Raw genomic sequence first — 22,088 nt, forward strand, 5'->3', positions numbered from 1 at the left:
TAAACGCCACACTGAGAACATGTGTGATGTGGTGCCACTGTGCAGAGACAGGTGAGAGACAGCAGGGGGCGTCTGACCCTTCTCTGCTCCCTGCAGTCTCCTCCTCCTCCCTCTAACTACTGACAGATGGTGGCTCCCGTGTAATCACACACTTCCGCTCCGGCTCAAACGGTTTGTGGTGAATCGCTATTTTCACGAGGCGCTTTGTAAACAGCATTCTTGGGCTTCCTCTGGGAACCCATGTGAGGTTGCCTGGGTTACCAACACACAGCCTGAGTGTTTTGAAATTCGAGGAGCCGTGTGTAGGGATGGCACCACTCAAGTCATTTGGTTATTCAATTAGATGCAAATCAAAGGAGGGCAAACAAGGTCAAGATTTTAACGTTAAGTGGATCATCAACTTGGAGCTTAACACTGCATTGCACTAATTACCTAGACAGCACTCGATACGATACAGCTGATGTTTAAGACCCTTCCTTTTTATTTTGGATAGACAGATGAAACATGTGATAACCAAGTCTCTCTACCTTGTTGGATTTTAGTCGTTTTAAATTAAATTCCAAAAACAGCCTATCTGGTTTTAGGTCTTGAAATTCAAATGTAGTGATGACCATTACTGAGTGCAGCTACTTTACCTTGAGCCATGAGGGGAGCTCTATTGTGAGGTGGTCCAGACTGGTGGGGTACAGCCGGGTCCATGGGCCCACTGCTCGGGCCTGGATTCTGGGGGTTGTGGCCATGACCTTGGAGGGGTGGAGGTGGACCATGATAGGGGTGAGAGTGGGAGTAGAGATGGTTGTTGCTGGGGCCTGGGGGGTTATTGCCTCCAACAGGGCTTGCTTTACCCTGGGGCATCCCTGGGTTGTTCCTGTCCCACAAGTTGACTGTCTTGTTGTAGGTGCCAGGGTCTCCCCAGGCTGAGGTACCATCATCTATTTCCATCTTGCGTCGGATAGAAGGTGGGGAGGGCTCCTCCCAACCAGTGGGCTCTCCTGAGGACTCTTGCTTACTCCCAACCCAACCTCCACCTGGCTTCACTGAGCCTGAGCCACTCCATGAACCCATACCACCTCCTCCTCCACTACTGCTGGGCCCATCCTGGGGCTTGCTTCCCCAGCCCTGGGCAGGGCCGCTGGGGCGCTGGCTGACTGGCTCTCCCCAACCACCACCTGCTCCAGCTCCAGATACCCCGGGTCCAGTGGCAGGTTTTCCCCAGCCTCGGGGGGTCTCCTTCCATCCTCCCGCCTCTCCTTCCCAGCCAGGGTTGGTGGGACTGCTTTTCTTGCCATCTAATGATTCCCCCCAGTCTCCTCCACCACTGCTCCCTCCACCATTGCCCCAGCCATGGGAGGCTTTGGGTTGGTCTCCCCAGCCCTGGGACTTGGCCTTGTTGGGAAGGTCATCCCATCCTGGCGATTTCTCCTCTCCCCAGGATTGACCACCATTCTTGGGTATGTTAGAAAGGGGACCCCCTGGTTGGGGATTTCCCCAGCCCCCAGGGCCACTGGAGGTCTTCTTGCTGTTGGGTGGCTCTCCCCAGCCAGCACTGGGCTGGTTGGTAGCAGCTATACTTCCTCCCCAGCCTGGGGCTCCCTGAGAACCAGGGCCGTCATTTTTGCTCCCAGACTCGTTCCTCTGAGTTGGGCCCGTGTTAGTGTTAGGGGGCCCTGAAGGGTCGCTGGAGATAGTGGGGCCAGAGCTCCAGGAGTCAGTGCCTACATCATTCTTTCGGTTGGTCTCATCCATGTCCCAGGAAGTATGCTGGCGGACTGGGGTCTGACCCCAGCCAGTGTTACACAGTACCCTGGGGTCCAGGTCCGGGGCGGGGAGCGGAGGGGCTGGATCATCCCTGGATGAGCGGCCCCTTTGGTTGGGGCGTCCATCCATGCTGTCACTGCTTCCCTCGCTGGCACCAGCTGTGCTCAGAGCTCTGTTCCAACAACTGGCCTGCTGATCCTGGGGAGGAGAACTGGGGGTTTCCCAGCTTCCCTGAGCCTCTGTAGTTTGCTGCTTCCCCCAGTCGCCACTGGACTGATCACCCCAGCCTCCAGAGCTCCCTGTTCCACCACTCCCATGGCCCCAGCCAGAACCAGAGTCCCAGCCAGACACATCCTTGCATGAGGTTGCCTTTGAATCTCCGTTGCTACCCCAGACTGAGCTGCCATCTTCTCCATTGACCTGTGGGGTCCCAGGTGGATGCTGACCGATGGAGCCTAAGCCCACAGAGGCACTGCCCCAGCCGGACAGGCTATGGATGGGGCTGGGGGAATCCTGCTTGTTAGTGTGATTTGGTCCGTCAGTGTTAAGGTTCTGAGGTTCGGAACTGAAAGACACATTCGTGGATGGGGAGTGACGTGGCTCTGAAGGGTCTGAAGACATGATGTTACCCCAGGCGCTGCCACCCCCCAAGGGGTTCCCGCTGGCATTGGCTCCAGGGCCAACATTGGCCTGAGCTGATGAGGCGCCAGGTGGGTTACAGAGGTTGGGTGGGGGTTGTAAAGGAGAGCTGGAGTTGGCTCCCCCTGAGCTGCCTCCCCCTGTGCCAGGCCCGTCATGCCCCAACACAGGCCAGGCAGACGGGTTGGCGTTTGGGTTCAGATTCAAGTTAAAGTTAGAAGTGGAGGTCAAGGAGGAGGTGCCCCAACCCCTGCTGCCTCCTCCTCCCACTAGGCCATCACTCTTCCCGTCACTCCCCATTGAGGACTGAGGTGGGCAGTGGGCGGGTCCGGGCCCAGATCCCCAGCTGCGATTGGCTGTGGCCTGACTTGAGAGCATGCCAGCCCCAGAGTGATTGGCAGGGTTGGGCCCAGAGCTGGCCTTGCTGCTAGGGTGGTTGGCAGGGAAGTTGGCCCCTGTGGCCATACTCACTGTACTACTACTGCTGCTGCTTGCCAAAGCACCAGGGTCAGTGTCCAAGAGGCATCCTCCTGGAGGGGACTGGCTCTGGCTGTAGGTAATGGAGGGCCAAGCCTTTGTGTCCTTCTGGTCAATGATCAGTTGATCCCAGCCACTGGTGTTGGTTGAAGCTGCAGCACTAGTGGCAGGTTGATTGGTTGGCAGGTGTCCCCAGAGGGGATTATCATACTGAGTTACCTGGCTGCTCTGTGGTTGCAGTTCTGGACCAGATAATAGAGAGAAGAGAAATGGAGGGAGAGAAAGATGGATTTAAGTTAAAGGTATTATCACACCCACTCACATATTGCTGTGGGTGAGATGCCATGGCAACGTTTAAGGTGTCTAAATATAAGTTAAATATGATGATGCTTTAGCGGTGTAAATTAATGCCGCCCACACTGACAAAAACTACAACACTAAAAAAGGACTTTAACAAGAACATAATTATAGCATTTATCTAAATAAGAGCAGACTCAGAAAAACAAGAAATAATCCAAGAAAATGTTTATATATATATACAAAACAACAACATTATTTCCCCCCCCCACACATTAAGTCACTTTAAATCATAATAAAACAATGCTACTTTCCCCACAGACTGAAATTAGACTAAATCAGTTTCAGACCAAGATCTATCGCTTCCAAACAGGGCAAGACTCGTGGCAATCTTTTCTTAGAGGAGTTCCCTTAGAAGCAGCATCCAATGAAACAAAACTGCCAAGTAACCCCTAACCACTGGCCTCCTGACCCCACCCCTGCAGTCTTGACATCAGTTTTGACCTCTGGTTGGCATGCAGTACATCTAATCTGCTCTACCCCCAGGCAGCCCGCCTCCTCAACACAAGCGAGCTTCCATTCGCCTGTACAGCTGCTCCTAGAGCCTGAAGTAAACGCATAGACTAATTTCTCTCTAATAAATACACAGGCAGACTCATTTGGGCACGCTCCCTGGAGTCTCCTCTTGTATAAGGAGCAAGTCAGTAGAGGAGAAGACACGTTCCAGATGCCCTCTGTTGCTGCCCCAATTTATCTCTGCGCTTGTTATTGTTTTGGTGACTTCCACACAGACTGATTGTGTCATAGCTTCACAGGGGGATGACAAAGATAGAAAGAAAGACATGCACGCACACACACACACACACACACACACACACACACACACACACACACACACACACACACACACACACACACACATCCTATTCGGTCAAATTCGGTCAAGCTTACTTAAAACGTTTGCGAGGGGAGAGTGAGAGAGAAAGAGTAGAGCGAGAGAGAGAGAGAGAGAGAGAGAGAGAGCGAGTGTAAAAAAAAGAAAAGAGGGTACTGTGTTTCTGAACCACATGCAGTGGTGTCGTTCTCTGGCGTCGTTCTACTGACTAGTGCAGGACCGCCATTTTCTCAGACCTGAACCGGAGCCAAAAAGGCTCTGAGCTACCGTCCGTAATCTGCAGCGTTGCTGTTTAAACAGCGTGCATGCTTTACTGACTTATGATAAACAAACAGGCCCAAAGCTGTGTGATGCATGACCACTCTGCAGCCTCTACGCTCACACACTTCCTTGTGTTTTGCTATGCAACGCGCGAAAACGACCAAAACCAAAACCACAACCACCAAAACAATGCACAAGACAAGAGGGAGAGAAGTCTGTTGAAGCGCGTGGGGTGGGGGTGGAGAGGAGGGTGCAATAGAGGGGTAAAAATACCTGTGGATAGGTGCCTCCCAACCATCCTTAAGTGCTCTAGGTTTTGCTCGAAGCAGTGGCCATCCTTGCCTCAATATGTCTGCTTGGCTCGCCAGGCTTGTGAAGCTCATTTTTGAAAAGCTGCCAAGAAGCTGCACAGCTCTTGCACGGCACGAGAAACACCCCCCCCCCCCACCACCACCACCACCACCACCTTCCTTCCTCGCCCCTCTCGCTCTCCCTCCCACTGACATCGCTTTGGCTGGGTCCCTCCTCCTTTCTCTGGCTCTTTATTTATATCATGCTCTATTCCTATCCTGACAGAACCCCCCCCCCCCGCCCCAGAAAAGCACTGAGAGGTAACAGTGCATGTGTGTGTATGTGCTGGGAGGTCTGGGTTAAACATGTGATTTCAGGATAGGGGACATTTACATTTTGTCTTCATGAGAGATGAGGTAAACAAAACAAAAAAAAAGACTTCCCTCTTCCAACCTGCCCACAATTCTTCTTTCAGCCTGTCAAAGCTGTCTCTAAATATTTAGCCAAGCCCACTCCATCTACAATTAGCACCGCCGCCCACAATGGAGAGCCTCTTGAATACCAGTGGCGATACAGAGCAAGAGGGCAAGAGACGGCACGCAAAAAAAAAAAAAAAAAAAAAAGCAAGAGAGCAAGACATCAGGTGAGGGAGAAACACAAAACATGGCTGCACAGGAATTTCAATTTCCTCACACACACGCATACATGCACATATGGACGTGTTAACAGACATATCCTCGCACCACACACATGACCAGTGCTCCACCGTCAAATGTGGGGGGGAGTGTGTATGTGTGTCCCAGACCTGCTGCGTCTGTACTAGCTGCTAAGCTAGGAAGGACAAGAAGACAGGCGCTGCACAGGAAAAGCTTGTGAAGGCAGGCAGCTCATGTGGTCACGACGCCAGAGGAGCTAAACCTCCGTGCAGGACACGGCTACAGCTAGCTACAGCTAGCCACAGCTACGGAGGTGGGGGCTGGGGTGGTGGACTTGGGGGTAGGAAGAGGAGGTGTTGAAAAAGGAGTAAGAATGACATAAAAATGTAAGTAAGGCAGGTGGGAGGGGGATAAGAAAAACAGAAAGAGAGGGACACCAAAAGGAGGGGAAGGTTCAGAGGGTGCTAGAGTCTTGGTAAAAAAAAAAAAAAGAAAGGGGGGGGGGGGAACAGCAGTTCCCTAGATGAAAGCGGGTATTGTTTACAAATGATCCCAGCGCCCATGGAACAACACAATAAGTCAGTCTTGCGGAGAACAGAGCTCCCCATTATGGTGGAGGCTGGGCCCACTGTGCCGCTCCGCTGACAGGACCCAACATGTGGTGAGGTCATGCCGTGCCACTGCACAGCCGCCTGCTCCTTTGTGTGTAAATTGGGACCTTAATGCAAACACTTGTCTTGCTTCCCCTCACATCCACTGCCTCTAGAAAGCTGGGGTGAAGGACCGGACCTCCCTCTCCTGCCGGGACGCCGGGCCTCTCGTCCATCCTCTCTTCCCCAGCTTGCGCTGCTTTGCCAAAGCAAATCCTTGTGTCTCATAAGGGGAATGGTGAGAGAAGCAGAAAGAAGGACAACACAAAGGAAGCGCTTCTTGTACGGAAAAGCTAAAAAAAAAAAAGGTGTGTGTAACGCGTGCAAAAACAGTTTTAAGCAACTTTGAAAACACACTGAGCTAAAAAAGACCAAGACCAAGGTACGCTCAGAGAAAAGATGACATGCCTTAAGACTGAAATCCCAGATCTTTATCCATTAATAGTCACTTAATCCATCTGGACCATGGACTCAGCTTAGATAATACTAACTGGCATCTGCACCATGGCTGGGGGCGCTCTCCACATACTGCTGGGGAGACTTTTGACCGGGCAGGACGAACACTGGCGCAGCAGCAAAAACAAGCAGGACGAAGTCTTGAAACCTGACGACGTGCCGACGCTTCTGTTGGACAGGTACTCTACCAATTCTACAACTAATACTAAGCAGACCAATGTCCCCATGCAGTCTGATGTGGCTCGTAATACATTAGATCATCTGTGTCAGCTGGTAGCCCCAGGATGCCGTTTCTAAATGGGTGGGAAGTGTTTACTGCTGAGCTGACCACAGACACGCCCCGACGGCTGCTACGCCTGGTTTGTAGCTCTCGCTGACCGAGGGAGGGGCAGATTTAGGAAATCGCCGGTTTCAGCAGTAATTAAGGTGGCACGTTCACGTGGAACTCCTAAAAACCCCCGACACATTTCAACCAAAACTTGACCTTCATTCCTGGTCAAAAATTGGGCAAGAAATATGGTCGGGGAACATAGCGTGATGGAAAGAGGGATGAGGAGAACGAGCAGGACGACCGAAAGAAGTGCAGACAATGGTAGAGATGGATGGAGGAAGACAGAGAGGAGAAGTAATCTAGAGGTACAGCGAGGGCCTCAGCTGGGCTGATCCCGGCCTAATGAAGTCCCCCAGGGGCTGAGCAGCATGATGGCATGAAGTTGACGTTAACTGCTGCCAACCCGACAAACGAGGTCTCCGGCACGTGTACATTCTCACAGGCACACATCCATCCATCTCCCATGGCCTGGGCTTCCTCTGTGTTTAACAAAGGAGACAATACCCCCCCCCCCCGCCAAATACCATCTGATAGCATCACTGAAAACCTGTGTATATGAGTGATATGCTAAAGCAAGGGTTTCATCCCAAGATCATAAATGGACACTACTACAGTGTTAAGTAGACGGTGCACTTGGTAGCAGTGGTCACAGAAAGCAAATTCTTGGATTTGTTGCAACACCTGTTTGTGTGCACCTCCCACAGTTCGAAGAGGTTAAAGGATTCATCAGTAGATCCACTGCTCTCACCATTATATCTATACTACATATGTACTTTTATTTTAGTCCTTTGCTTTTTGAATGAGCAGTTATTTGGTTTATGTCACGTGTTCTTAGGCAGTGGTGGTTAGATTTGGGTCGGTTTCTGGTTTGCCGGTCCGGGTCGGTGTACGAACTTAAACCGGTTTGGTTTTATGCAAACCAGCTGAACCGGCATTTGACATTATGAGACATTCTGGCAAATTAAAAAAATAGCCTACATCAGCAACCTGTGCCGACGACGTCATGACGCTAATTCCAACTTGTGTTATATTAGTAATAAGTGACGACAACGTGATTAACACAATATCTTTGCGTATAAACAGACTAACGGAGCTTCTAGTGTCTGACAGGCCGTGCGCAATTTGCCGAGTTGAGACCATGCAATAGAAATGCGCCATTAGTGCCAAGCCAAGGCTGGCAACAAGGACATCACATTTCAGTAGAGGTGGGTGGGGGGAAGATGCGCAAGGTGCGGAATGTGTTTGTTTCCCTTGTTGGTCGTGGGTGATGAGAGACTACGCTGTTGCTCCTACTCCAGGTATATGTTGATACATGAGTGAATGGTGAAGTAGGCTATCTTGCATCTGTCTGGTTCTCAATATTTTATTGGTAGTTGTTTTTATGACTGCTGGGATAGGCTCCAGCATCCCCGTGACCTTGAGAGCAGCATAAGCGGTTCAAATGATGGATGGATGGATGGATGGATGGATGGATGGCTGGATGTTTTTATGTGCACCAAATAGTGTACACATTTTAAAATATTCTGTATTTTGTGAGTGCATGCACTTTTATGTGACACCTGGGCTTATGTCAAAGATTTATTGATTCGATAGGCAACCGGTAACAGCATATCCGTTTTCTTCTTTTTATTGCCCCAAAATCTCATACAGGTGCACTGGATGCTGCATCTGGATGCATGCAGCAATTGGAAGCGGAAGTTCAGAAGCTGGAAACAGCCAACACAACTGAAAGTGGGCCATTTACATTTTCATAGGTTTGTGTCTCCAATGAGGATATCCGCTTATATACAAGATTTCCTTCTGAAGAGTTTTTTAATGCCTTCTGGGAGGCTGTTCCAACCATCTGTATCCATGCTGGTGTACTGGTCAAAGACGCAGAGAAAGGAACAAATATTTGCACCCACTTCCCCTAGTCGAATATGGAGGTTGCAACTAATTGATGAGTTTTTCCTGTACTGTCGCCATGTTGCTGCAGGCCTGAAAGAGAAGATGCTGGCTGACATCTTTCAGGTCAGTGTGTCCACAGTCTTGTCACACTGTAATAACTTGGGCCAACTACCTCTACCTGCTCCTCAGACAGCAAGTGAAGTTCACCATGCCACTGAAATTCAGGCAGTACACAGTCCAAGTGTGAGGGCGATCACCGACCGTAGCAGAGGTGCAGTGCCAGAGCCCACCATCCCTCACTTTCCAATCAGAGGTTTTCTCAAGTAACAAATAAATAAATAAATACTACAATCTACGAGGGGTTAACTGGGATTGCCCCATGTGATGCTGGGACTTTTAGAAGAAAGAAAGCCACCTTATTACGTCATTGTACAGGTTACAATGAATGTGTCTTCTGCATGTAACGATCCCATTGTATAGGAGCAGTGGCCAGCTGCAGCGCCCGGGCTCCAACTCCAGTTCTTCTTTCCATTGCCTTGATCAGGGGAACAGGCAGGGGAACAGGCAGGGGTATTAACCCTAACATGCATGTCTTTGATGGTGAGAGGAAACCAAAGCACCCAGAGGAAACCCAAGCAGACACAGGAAGAACATGCAGTGTGTCCAGTCTACACTGGCTCAATCTCAGATCAAGAATTCACTGAACAGTGTGGAATACTTGACTCACTGGAACCGGCAGATGGCTGCATGGCAGACAAAGGGTTCACCACTGAGAATATGCTGGCTGACTGTGGGTCAAAGCTGATTTTATCTCCCTTTAAAACGACAGACCAGATGGTGTGCTCCAATTATCGGGGAATCACACTGCTCAGCCTCCCTGGGAAAGTCTACTCTAGGGTGTTGGAAAGGAGGCTCCAACCAATTGTCGAAACTCGGCTCCAGGAGGAACAATGCAGATTCCTTCCTGGCTGTGGAACAATGCACCAACTCTTTACCCTTGTGGAAGTGCTGAGGTAGGCATGGGAGTTTGACTAGCCAGTCTACATGTGCTTTATGGACTTGGGAGAAGGCTTACGACAGTGTACCCCGGGGCACTCTGTGGGGAGTACTGCGGGAGTATGGGGTACCGGGGCAGTTGCTAAAAGCCATCCAGTCCTTGTAAAACCAAAGTGAGAGGCGTGTCCGTATTCTCAGCATAAAGTCAAACACGTTTTCGGTGGGTGTCGGACTCCACCAAGGTTGTCTCTTGTCTCCGATTCTGTTCATGGTATTCATGGACAGGATCTCAAGGCGGAGCCAAGGTGAGGAGTGTGTCCGTTTTGGGAACCTCAGAATTGTATCTCTGCTCTTCGCAGATGATGTGGTTTTGTTGGCTTCATCAGAATGCGACCTCCAGTGCACACTGGGTGCTGAGTGTGAAATGGCTGGGATGAGAGTCAGCACCTCCAAGTGGGAGGCCATGGTTCTCTACCCGAAAATGGTGGATTGCTCCCTCCGGGTTGGGGATGAGTTGTTGCCTCAAGTGAAGGAATTCAAGTATCTCGGGGTCTTGTTTACAAGTGAGGGTAGGATGGAGTGGGAGACCGACAGGCAGATTGCTGCAGCATCAGCAGTAATGTGGACGTTGTACCGGACCGTTGTGGTGAAGAGGGAGCTGAGCCGGAAGGCAAAGCTCTCAATTTACCAGTCAATCTTCATTCCAACCCTCATCTATGGTCATGAGCTTCGAGTAGGGACTGAAAGGGTGAGATCGTGGATACAAGCGGCTGAAATTAGTTTCCTCCACAGGGTGTCTGGGCTCAGCCTTAGAGACAGAGTGAGGAGCTCGGACATCCGGGGTAGCTCGGAGTAGAGCCGCTGCTCCTTCGCGTTGAAAGGAGCCAGTTGAGGTGGTTCGGGCATCTGATTAGGATGCCTCCTGCGCACATTCCTTTGAAGGTTTTCCAGGCACGTCCAACTGGGAGGAGACCCCGGGATAGACCCAGAACTCGCTGGAGGGACTACATGTCCAATCTGGTCTGGGAACGCCTTGGGATCCCCCAGGAGGAGCTGGAGGAACGTTGCTGCGGAGAGGGACGTCTGGAGTGCCCTACTTAGCTTGCTGCCACGGCGACCTGACCCCGGAGAAGCGGCTGATGATGAGGTGAGATAAAACCAGTGTAGTTCAGCAAAGATGCTCTGAAAAAATAAGACATAACTCCGCTTCGAATTCTTGTTGAAACAGCAATCAGAAAAGTGAAAAAGTATCACATCTGGGGAACACTTTTCCTCTAACTTTGTTCAGGACAGTCAACCAACTGTGGACCAACTGCTGCTTGATGACCAACTCTCAGGGACCGCTTGATTTTAAAGGTCACATACCTGTTGTATAGAGTATGAATGTGTTATTGTTAAACGTTGTAGCCACTAATAAATTATCCTTTAGACACACAAAGTATGAATTTCTGTTTCATGCAATGTGTTGATTGATATCAGTTAATGTACCTATATAGAACTTAATACTCATTAGGCCAAGAGCATCTAGTTAGTGCATTTTACCCATTTGTTTACAATGGTCTTTTATGTAGTTCTGCAGTAATACAAATACAATAATACTGAAACTAATACAATTTGTGTATATATAGAACTTGCCAAGAACAGCCACTTGTGTGAGCTATAATAATAGCTATAATATTTGTTTTTACATTGTTTAACAGGACCAGTTCCAATGACAATTATCCATTTACTAAAATACTTAAATCTCCAAAACAAGTCTCTTCGAATTTATGAAATTTATAAATATTTACACATATAGGCTCCTAGATATACAGGTAAGATAGCTGACAAGTACAGGAGACAAAGGGTTACTGGTGTTTACAGTTACAATTTAGCTGCCTGGAGATACACATCCATACATATACCAAAATAGTAAAGGTCCACCTTTTCTCCTATCGCTTATCATTTTATCATCCCTCCTGACTCTCTCAACTGTTATGTCCTCCTCAGTGTCAATAATGAAATCGCACCAGCCCAATTCAGTTACTGCCAACTGAACTTGAACCTGCCAGTAGAATTTATGATTTTTTTTTCAGTTTTGCCTGGCCATTTACACATTTGACATGCCTCGCCTCAGAAATGTTAGATGTCTGGGCATATAACTTCTTCAAGCCCATAACAAGGCGCTGCATTAAGGTCATACACCTTTGCATCTGGGTTGGCACCAAGGTGAGGAGCATCGGGATGTATGACAAAGCCACGGGGTGAGACATTTACATTGAACCGTTTTGAGTATTGTTCCAGCACCTGAGGTTCATGCTCAAGGCCCCTTTTCATTATGTTAGTTTGTCATACTCCTTTACTTATTTGTGCTGCCAGCGCCTGACCAGAAGACTCCCCTCGCACATGGCAACCCTCATAGAACCTACTGGCTGTTACTCTGGGCTGGCGCATTTCTTTACATAATGGACACTCAGACTGCTCTTGTGTGCCCTCCTCTATCATATAGCTGCAACCTCCCGTGTGACAGGCTCTCCAAATGGAAGAACTAGTGGCAGTTTGGGACAAAGTATATGGCAGTGGAAAATTTTGCACCATCCACACGACGTTTCAGGAATGCTGGGGCATCTGGGTGTTTGACTTGACTTGTGGCCACAACAGCAGGACATTGATAAGACAGCGGTGAACCTTGTAGCACAGGTCCAAACCTGGAGTCAACCAGTGAAAGCTCATACGAGCCATGCAGCACCGAGGATATTAGCAGTTGGGGTCTGAGGCTTTTTAGCCCTTCCAAGGGACAACACTGATGGGTTAGGGAGGGATCCCGAAACAAATGAAGCATAGAAAAAGTGTTAAAAGTACAGGTATTTAATTGATTGTCCTTCCACAATTCTCTTACAAGTTCAAACTGGTAACATACAACAATATGATCATGAATACACAGTAACCAACAGTATGACAGTACAACAATAATGACCATCACCTGTGTATTCTTGATAGCGCATTGATTTACAGACGCTCCTGGGAGATGGCTTTGGTTTCTTCACCAAGTCCTGAATACGCTCTGCACAGATCCCCTGAGAATAATATGAACAAGCAACCACGGTCATAGTAATGTCATGCTTTAATATAACACCAGTTATTGTCATAGGGTTTTACACATTGTTGCACAAAATTATTTGAGTCTGTGGCTGATGCCATGCTTGCAGAGTGCTTGTGCAGGCCATAGTTGGGGGTACTGCCTTCAGCTGCATTATGATGTAATGGGCACTCTGACACAGCATGGCCATGAGGTGGTTGCAGAGAACGTTGCCTGCTGCACGGGTGCATGACAACCCTTCCAGCTGAACACGCTCTGTGCCGGCTTGGACGACAATCTACATTAAAGACAAACACATGTCAGACAAAATGTGTGTGCATGTGTGTGCTAGCCCTACATCATCATTACTAGCCCTACATCATCAAACACTACATGGCTTGTACGTACATGTGTACAATGTATAATTGTTGACATTCAAACAAATATCAGAGTCATACAACACTGACCTAAGATAACTAAAGATGCTTAGCTGACGCTAAGCTAGCATAACATTATCGTAACTCAATGAGGTTAGCCACTTACCTTCATAGTTGTAGATACAATTTTCTAAGAATGTATATCCTCGCTCCAGCTTTGAGGGGGCTGTGAAGGAACGCTGGTCCACTAAACGATCAACATCTGAGGACGTTCATCTTGGACGGTTGACCAAGGAGGTCGTGAACTTTGGCCCATTGGATTCACTTCCCATTTTGCCGGAAGTGATTTAACACAACAAAGACCAGAGCGGCAGTAAGTTCGTGAAAAGGGCCCAGTATGGTCCACTCGGGAGCGGTTGCTGAGTCAAATGCGACACCTACTGGTAAAATTCGGCATATCAGTTCGGTTCGGTGTTTGGCTTGATATCAACCCGGTTTGATCCGTTTCATCGGCCCGACCCTAGTGGTAGTACGTTTCCTTCTGTGGCAAACCACTGCAACTGATAAGTGTACAGGGAAGAATGTCCTTGCCAGACAGATTAGTGGCACAACAGGAACTGGAGTAGGCTATCCGGTACTGTGGCCTTGTAATGTTTTGACTAAAATGGTACAATTATCTCAACCAAAGATACCCGCTCTGCTTCCAATGCACCCTGTTTTTATTGCAACCACTGTCTTATGGGTTAGGGAGGTTTGGTCCACACGCAAAAAAAGAACAGATTAAAGTATTGAAAGTAACGGGACTGTATGCCAGTGAATGCGAATATCCACTTGTAATGTGCATAAATGCTTGTTCAGCTGACCAGCTGCCACAGGCAGAAGACGACGTTGTGCCACGGCAGCTCCTAGGGGTGAATATGACCAGCAGTACTGTGGTGAATGTGACACAACACGGCTCTGAGACGGGGGACGACCGTTCCCAGGGTAAATAAAACGGCTTATATAGAAGAGCGCTTTTCTTTGTGCTCACCACTAAGCTGACCCATCCAGCCAAATATGTTGGGAGATTAGGGGGTCAGAGTATGAGGGTAAGAAGGTGATAGAGGAAGAGCGAGATAGGGGGAGCTATCAAAAGCTAAGAGCTAAACTATTCTGCTTTTTGCCCCCCATTCCTCCAGTTACGTTGCTAAAACTGCTCTTTGTCATGGTGAAACAATATATTCAAGATCTGACATCACGGGGCACGATTTACAAATGAATTTAGCAATTCTTAATTTACATGTGCAGCACGCACCACTGATACCCGCACAGGCTAATAAACACTTGGGACCTTCTACACACATTTCATAATAATATTTAAAATTGTTTAAAGAAAGGAGGTGGGCCATATCTTCTGCTTGAAGATACAAAGTACAATCACTATATTTGCTGCATTATCCTAAACATCATTTCCATTAATTACCTAAAAATCTCCAATGAAAAAATAAATAATAAAATAACCAACTAACCATCCATCCATCCATTATTCAAACCACTTATCCTGCTCTAAGCATCGCAGGGATGCGGGAGCCTATCCCAGCAGTCATTGGGCAGCAGGCGGGGAGATACCCTGGACAGGCCCCCCCCTCCCCACACACACACACACACACGCACACGCACACACGCACACACGCACACATACCTAGGGACAATTTAGTACGGCTGAGTCACCTGACCTACATGTCTTTGGACTGTGGGAGGAAACCGGAGCCCCCGGAGAAAACCCACACAGACAAGGGGAGAACATGCAAATTCCACACAGAGGACGACCTGGGATGACCCGCAAGGTTGGACTACCCCAGGGCTCGAACCTGGGACCTTCTTGCTGTGAGGCGACCGCGCTAACCACTGTGCCACCGTGCTGCCCTAACCAAATGGGTAACCAACGACGGATAAATAAAAATCCAAACACTAAAACAGTAATTAGTTACTAGCTATCTGTCAGCATGTATTTTTCTACATCGACTGGACTTTGAACAGCTCAGTGGTTTATTGAATTTATAGCCTATTTGATGGGATGTGCTGGTGGTGGTCGGCCTTCCACATGACTTATCTCGAGATTTTCTAAATTGTTGGCCAAACACTGAGCTGAAGTTACAGCGAGATGTCAAAGAGGTCAGCTGTGTAGAGCCATTTTAATGTTACCCCTGATCATCTAAAAAAGGCCTAACACCAAATATGCCAGCACAAATTGGTTTGTCATGTTATGAGAATTTATGCCATTACATCTCTGTTCCATTTCAATTCAATACATCATCTAAAAGACATGGAAAACGAATAACCTCATTACACTGTTTCATACTGCATTCCCACTTCACACATGAATATGAGCCCCCCCCCCCCCCCCCATTGGACATATCAAGTGTTTTGAATGACCCCAAAATGGATAAATACACACACACACACACACACACACACACACTGATGAGCCAAAGCATTATCACCACTCACAGGTGAACAAAATAACGTTGACCATCTCCAAACAAGGACACATGTCAAGGTCTGGGTAGACTAGATGGTAAGTGAACACTCCGTTCTCGTAGTCAACATGTTGGAAGCAGGAGAAATGGGCAGGAGTAAAGACCTGAGAAACTTTGACAAGGGCCAAGGCAAGGCTTGTGGGGTGCTCCCAGTCAGCAGTGGTGAGTACCTCTTGACAGTGGTCCGAGGATGGACAAACCACAAACCGGCGACAGGGTGTTGGGTGCCCAAGGCTCATCGATTCACAAGGGCAACGAAGGCTATCCCGTCTGGTCTGAACCGACAGAAGGACTATTGTGGCATAACTCACAGAACATTTTGATGATGGTTATGGGAGGAATGTGTCACGACACAGTGCATGGCACCTTGTTGCGTATGGGGCTGTGTAGCCGCAGACCGGTCAGTGGGCCCATGATGAGCCATCCACCGTTGAAAGCGCCTATAATGGGCATGCGAGCGTCAGAACTGGACCTTGGAGCAGTGGCAGAAGGTCGCCTGGTCTGATGACTCCCATTTCCTTTTAGATCATGTGGATGGCCGTGTGTCTGCCGTTTACTGGGGAAGTGATGGGACTGGGATGCACTGCTGGAAGACAACAAGCTGGCTGAGGGAGTGAGATGCTCTTGACAATGTTCTGCTGGGAAATCCTGGGACAGGCCATTCATGTGGACATCAACTTGACACATACCACCTACCTAAACACTGTAGCACACAACTTACATCCCTGTATAGACTCGTACAAAAACAATCCCTCTCCATCATAACTCATGACCCACTGGACTTGTGTGGCGGTGTCTGTATCTGCAGAGACCCTGTGCTCTGTCGGCATTTTCATATTTTGCTGTGTATGGGATGTTTCTGGGCATTACCCTTTGGGCAGCAGGGCTCTATAAAAATCTAGCAACTGGGTGCCAGATCGAGATCGCAAGCATGCATCCAAGAGGAAACTACAACAATGGCGGACACAGCGCCGAAAAGACGCAAATATAGCGAGGCAAAACGCCAAGCGCACAAAGCTAGTTCCAAAACGAGAGTGAATCTGGGGTTGGCTTTCACCCACTGGCGAGCACTGGGAGAAAGGGTGGGAATGAAGAGCAATGCAGAGTCGGCCTGTACACTGGGATGTGTTTCGGCAACTGAGACCGGGGGGCGTGCACGTCTAGTGACGTCGAGCTGAGGAGGAGGGGCCAACTGTGAATGCTGTGTTTACAAACTGCAACCAACAAATCCTACTCCTTCTACCATGTACAAATAAACATGAGCATCAAAGAAAAAAGACACTGGGGCCAGCCCTATTTAGCAGTCTCTTCTTGCTGATATCCTAAGACTGTTGTAAAGCCGTATCCCGAGGGCAGGGGATGAACACTGGAACAAGACTATCTTGTCTATCCAAGACAGAGGAAAGACCCTGCTCCCTCTCTTCCTCCTCTCTTAAGGTTAAACCAGGTCAAGGGCCTTCTCCAGCATGACGCTCTTGAACTAGCTCTCCCTGTGAAAAGAGCCCTGTGAAGGAAGAATATGGATTCTTAGCCACTGCTAAAGCAAAAGGCATCATTAGCTGTGGTTGCATACACTTTGTTTTTTCATTCTAATTGAAATCATCGAAAACTGAAATGGGATGTGATCTAATAGTCTGGTGTTCACATGCGCCGACACAACTAATGGGAACAGCTGTGTGACATCTTTTCCTGGACTTGTTTGAATAGGCCATTAGTTCTTATTTTCCTACTGTCTCGGCGTCCGGTAATGTTCAGTTCTTTAGCAGTCTTTCTGCGGGTCTTTTGGAGCAGCTGGCAGTCTTCACAGGGCATCATCGTATATGATCCAGATACAATCCAACTTTGTGAGGGAGAAGGATGTCAAGTCTCTCAAGTGGCAGACCACGACTGACACATGCAACAGAATTCGAGAGTCTTTGGAGAGATATGACCCCAGTGAAAGCCTCTGTCTTGGAGCACTAGCTAGCTACTTTGACTACAAACAAGCTGGTGCTAGCTAGCAGCAGAATCCACTAGCAGTACAAATACAGGGACTGGCGATTGTCAGCAAAGCCAGGAAAGCCCGGTCTGAGTGTTAGGTAGCCAGTCTAGCGACAGTAGAATCAGTTCGTATATTAAACAATAATACTAGGCTGTACTACTAGAAATCTGATAAAAAGCTCAGTGAAGAACTACAAACAAAACCACTGATCACTGCCACAGCTGGGGGTTGAGTCCACATGGTTCTCGCCACATGCAGCACTGACACTATGGAGTCAGACACTTCAGTGCAATAAAGTCCGTGCAACAACTGATGATCGGATAAAATCCGTCAAACAGTACAGGCAAACAATAAAAGCAATTAAAAGTGGAAAAGCAAGGAAGCACAGCAACAAACAAACAAACAAACAAACAAACAAACAAACAAACAAACCGTCAATGACTCAAGCAGGGCATGCGCAGAAAGAACGCACCCAGAAAGTCACCAGGTTAAATCGTTTACATGGTACAGTTTTTCTTTTGATCAGTTTATGAAAGGTTTTAAGCTACCCCTCTGCAACCGATTACATTTCTAATGGTTTGGGCTTGTTGATTCTGACTGAGATGTTTATATGGAGTATTTTTATGCTGTTCAGGCTTTGAAACCACTTATCAGAGTATTAGGCTCCACATAAACGTAGTTATTGGCAGAAGGCTGTAGTGATCAGGGGGAAAAGACAGCAAGACATAAATGCAACTTCATTAATCCCGGTTGCCCTGGGGGTTAATAAGTAAGGGGGGAGAGAGAGAGAGAGAGAGTGCGAAAGAGAGGGAGAGAGACGGGGAGCTTTGGGCATGAGAGTCAAAACAGAGGGGAAGGAAAGGGTGCTGTGTGATGGTGCTTAACCAAGAGCTGGTGTTTAATCACATCGCTATAAGCCGTCCCAGTCCACTTTGAGGCAATTCCCGGGGCTCTTTGATAGCATCATAAGCAGACTTAAAGAGAACATCAAGTCTCGCCTGCATACGCTCGTCTGGCTCGCCGCTAAAGAAGACATGAGCACATTCACTGCTCTGCTCGTTCCATGTCAAGGCCAGTTCACATTAAGCTGCTTTTTGTTGGTGTGCGGCAGACTTGAAATGAGCAAGTGCAACACATACTGGTGTGTAAAGGCTTGACGTGAAAACGGGCTATTACTTGGGGGCTGTCGAATGTAAAAGGAAGAAACTCTCTTTGCTCAGTGTGTCAATGAACAGATACAAAAAAAAAATCTTCCATAAACCAATTCACTTTACAGTCAGTTGACAAAAGAACCCAAAAACCAGCCAAGCTGCCAAGCGTCTGGTTCTGCTGGCTGCTGGCAGTGGCGCTGACGGTATGTGGAGTCGAGATGGAGGCTAAGTGCTCTGAAGCTGGAGCAGCGGTGAATAGTCCTAACACACATGCACTTACACAGACACACACAGTTGCACGCACACACACACACAAACTGTGTATGTAATGTGATGGAGCCCACACGTGACTCGGTACTGACAGACAGGGAGACGAGTGGGGAATGAGAGGGAAAAGGAGAAAAATGAATGCATCCACTGTGCTGCTGCTAAGTAGCAACAAAAATCTGAGGGCAACGCCAAGGCGGGTGGGGGAGCGTGGGGCAATGATACCCCAGGAAGACAAGGGTGGTTAACATTCAAGAGATCCCCTGTTGTAGCAATAACAGCGGCAAAAATTGGCGGGGACACAACGCCGAAATATCACATATAATCTTTTGGTAGCCCTGAGCACATGGTTTCCTTTGAAAAACAGAGCTGTAAGAGGGGGAAAGACTGCAACTGGGCTGCTTTACACCACCGACAGTTCAGGGTTGGTTGCTGCACCACTGACGCATGAAAACGTGAGGCCTGACTGGTAAGCTGGAGACGCTCTAGCAAAAACCAAGGCTCGAGTATGAAATCCTGTGTTGTGTCTGCATGAAACTGGACCCCCATCTTTTCTTCTGTCTGAGGCCTTCCCCTCTGTCTGTCTGTCTGTCTGTCTGTCTGTCTGTCTGTCTGTCTGTCTGTCTACAGCAGTGTGGACCAGTAATCTCAACAGACAGTAAAAAGCAGGGCAGGCCTGCCAAAGAGGGGTGGAGAGAAGCAGCAGCTTTTACCGTAAGCCATGAGTCACTTCAGCCCACAGCGCTGGACCTCTGCCATGTTCATTCTCTCCAGCTTTCTCTCTATCTGTGCCTGGTCAAACCCACTACACGGCGCAGCCAACTAGCTCGCTCCTCAGCAGCTCCTCCTCCCAGAGCAGGAAATGGCTAAGGTCAGCAGAGTGCCACACCACATGAAACGCAGAGGCATGAGGATGAAGAGGAGGAGGGTGAAGAAGTAAAAGAGACAAGGGTGGGGGGGGTTACATGCGGTCCCTACAGAGACGCAGCGGTGTTCAGGACGGCATCACAGTGATGCCGAGACAACCACATTCTGTTCTGCTCCCCAGACACGAGAAGTGTCAGGTGGTCCGGAGAGACGTTTAACTGTCATGATCAAACTCGAGAGAATATCGTAGAGATGAGCGCCCATCCTTCCATGGCGTGGACATAAACACATCTGGCAGATTGGGAGGCAGTCTAGGTGGAGAGCTAGAGGAAAAACACACACACACACACACACACACACACAAACACAAGGAGGGGGAGCCAGCTGTGTTTATTCTTCAATCCTCAAATCCTCCGTTTCTCTCCCTCTCGCTTTCCCGCCCTTAATCCCCAGCCAGGTAACGGCAGAGTGAAAACAAACAACAGCAGCACCTGCGCGGTAACAGCCTTCACACCGCTCTGCAGGCACACTAGACGGTGACACTCCCCGTGTCAGACAGACCGCTCGGCTAAGCCCGCCCTCGAGAGTCACCGGTCTAAAACCCGTGCCTCACGAGAGCGCCCGCACTAGCGACACAACACTACGGCTCTGAGCGAGACACAACCCCCCTCGGCTGCACCGGGCCTGTGGACCAGCTGGGGGGTACGCACAAGGCCAGAGTCGGGTGTTAGAAATTAGGTTGTGGAATACTGAAAGAAAAGCTCAAACGACTGCCGTGTGAAGAGTCACATCCAAGGCATCCGAACCCTTTGAGAGGTGACGGAGAGCTTTGGTCTCCCCCAACTCCACACATCTGCAGCTCTCTTTACCGTCATTCGGTCGGTGTTGATTATTGCGGAACAATAACACTGTCGAGATCTTTCGCCGTGAACCATCACAATATGTAAACTACAGTCAGTTTTACCAACATAAAATACAATAAAACAGCAATAACAAACAAGACTTCAAATACTTTTCCCCACATGCTTGTTGTGCAGGGTCAAAGCTTTCATCATGGAAAAGACGACTTGGATTTCTACACATGCCAGACTGGGAGGAAGGATAGACTGACAGCGGGTGTCAGGGCTGACCTGTGTGCAGGCTGCTTGTGGAGGAAGAAGAGTGTGCGCCTGTTGCAGGTTCGGTAGTGGCAGGATGTCCTGTGGTAGATAGAGGCAGAGTCCCAGGGGGCAAAGGTTGGCCCCTCTTCAGCAGCTGCTTGTGCTCCTGCTGGCGAAAGCGCGGGGGCACCTCTCGGGGTGGGTAGCGCTGCTGGGGCAGGGGCTGCTGTGCTGTCTGTGGCTGGCCTCCGTAGGGGGTGCGCTTGCCATTGCCACTGCTGGGGTGTACAGACGGGATGGCACTGGGGTTGGCGGGGAGAGGAGGAAGGGTGGGGCCGGGCTTGGCAGAGTCTGGCACTGTGGAAGGAATAGTGGGCGAAGGGAGAGGGTGGGGGGGGGGGCAAGAGGCAAGGGACAAGGGGTAGAGGATAAGGGTGTCACTTTTTCAAAAAAAAATCAAGTTCGAATGAATTTGAAATGACACGCGTTTCGCTCAAATGTGCACCCCCCCCCACCCCCCCATTCAGCACCACTATGCATGCGGTCTAGTCCATCTTCTTCCTCTACCCGTGGTTACGCGGCCCTCCAACAGCTAAAAACTACCCAGAGCTGTGTAACAAATGAGTGCAATCTGTTTAAAGACGATTAAAATAAATACCTATTTGTACCAGAGGCAGTGCGACCTTGTGGGTTTGTTTTCATCGCACATTAAAACAAATCCGTGTGTATCCGTCATCCTGAAGCTAAAACTTCTCGTTAGTTCGTTCAGTACCAGTTCATACAGCCTACGCTTCCAATCCCTGCATAACCAACGGCACCATCATTCGGCTTACTTACCCATTTTCCAAGTAGTGCCCTACTTGAAATCTCAGCACGTACGGCTGGCACGCAAACCAACAACACACACGTAGTTGGTGTAGCGGATAAAAACCCACTCCGCCCTGCATATGTGACGCGCACCATTTGTGCCCGGTGTACTTTAGGCGCATCGATGAACGACAACAACATTACAGGTAAAACGGAGGCCACTAAAGACAACATAACATTATTAGCTTAGTTTACTGGTAGGTCAATAGGGCATGCAACGGGTCAAGGTGATGGGGAATTTTTAGAGCGCCCTCTGCTGGATCACAAGACAAACTACTTCAGTCTGTGTGCTTACAGACTCAGTCCA

The 22,088-nt window shown here is 48.9% G+C and overlaps 1 protein-coding gene across 1 annotated transcript in view; it reads right to left on the bottom strand.

The window, feature by feature from the left end:
- Positions 1 to 22,088, bottom strand: part of LOC130119280 (trinucleotide repeat-containing gene 6C protein-like) — a 79,579-nt gene that overhangs the window by 9,657 nt on the left and 47,834 nt on the right. Inside the window, exons 4-6 of the mRNA XM_056287732.1 lie at positions 20,945 to 21,271; positions 16,419 to 16,436; positions 636 to 3,116 (exon numbers count right to left, since the gene is read on the bottom strand). Coding sequence (XP_056143707.1) covers positions 636 to 3,116; positions 16,419 to 16,436; positions 20,945 to 21,271 — 2,826 coding nt within the window. The remainder of the gene's footprint in view (positions 1 to 635; positions 3,117 to 16,418; positions 16,437 to 20,944; positions 21,272 to 22,088) is intronic.

This window comes from Lampris incognitus, chromosome 10 (assembly GCF_029633865.1).
Source record: "Lampris incognitus isolate fLamInc1 chromosome 10, fLamInc1.hap2, whole genome shotgun sequence".
In the NCBI taxonomy this organism is placed as follows: domain Eukaryota; kingdom Metazoa; phylum Chordata; class Actinopteri; order Lampriformes; family Lampridae; genus Lampris; species Lampris incognitus.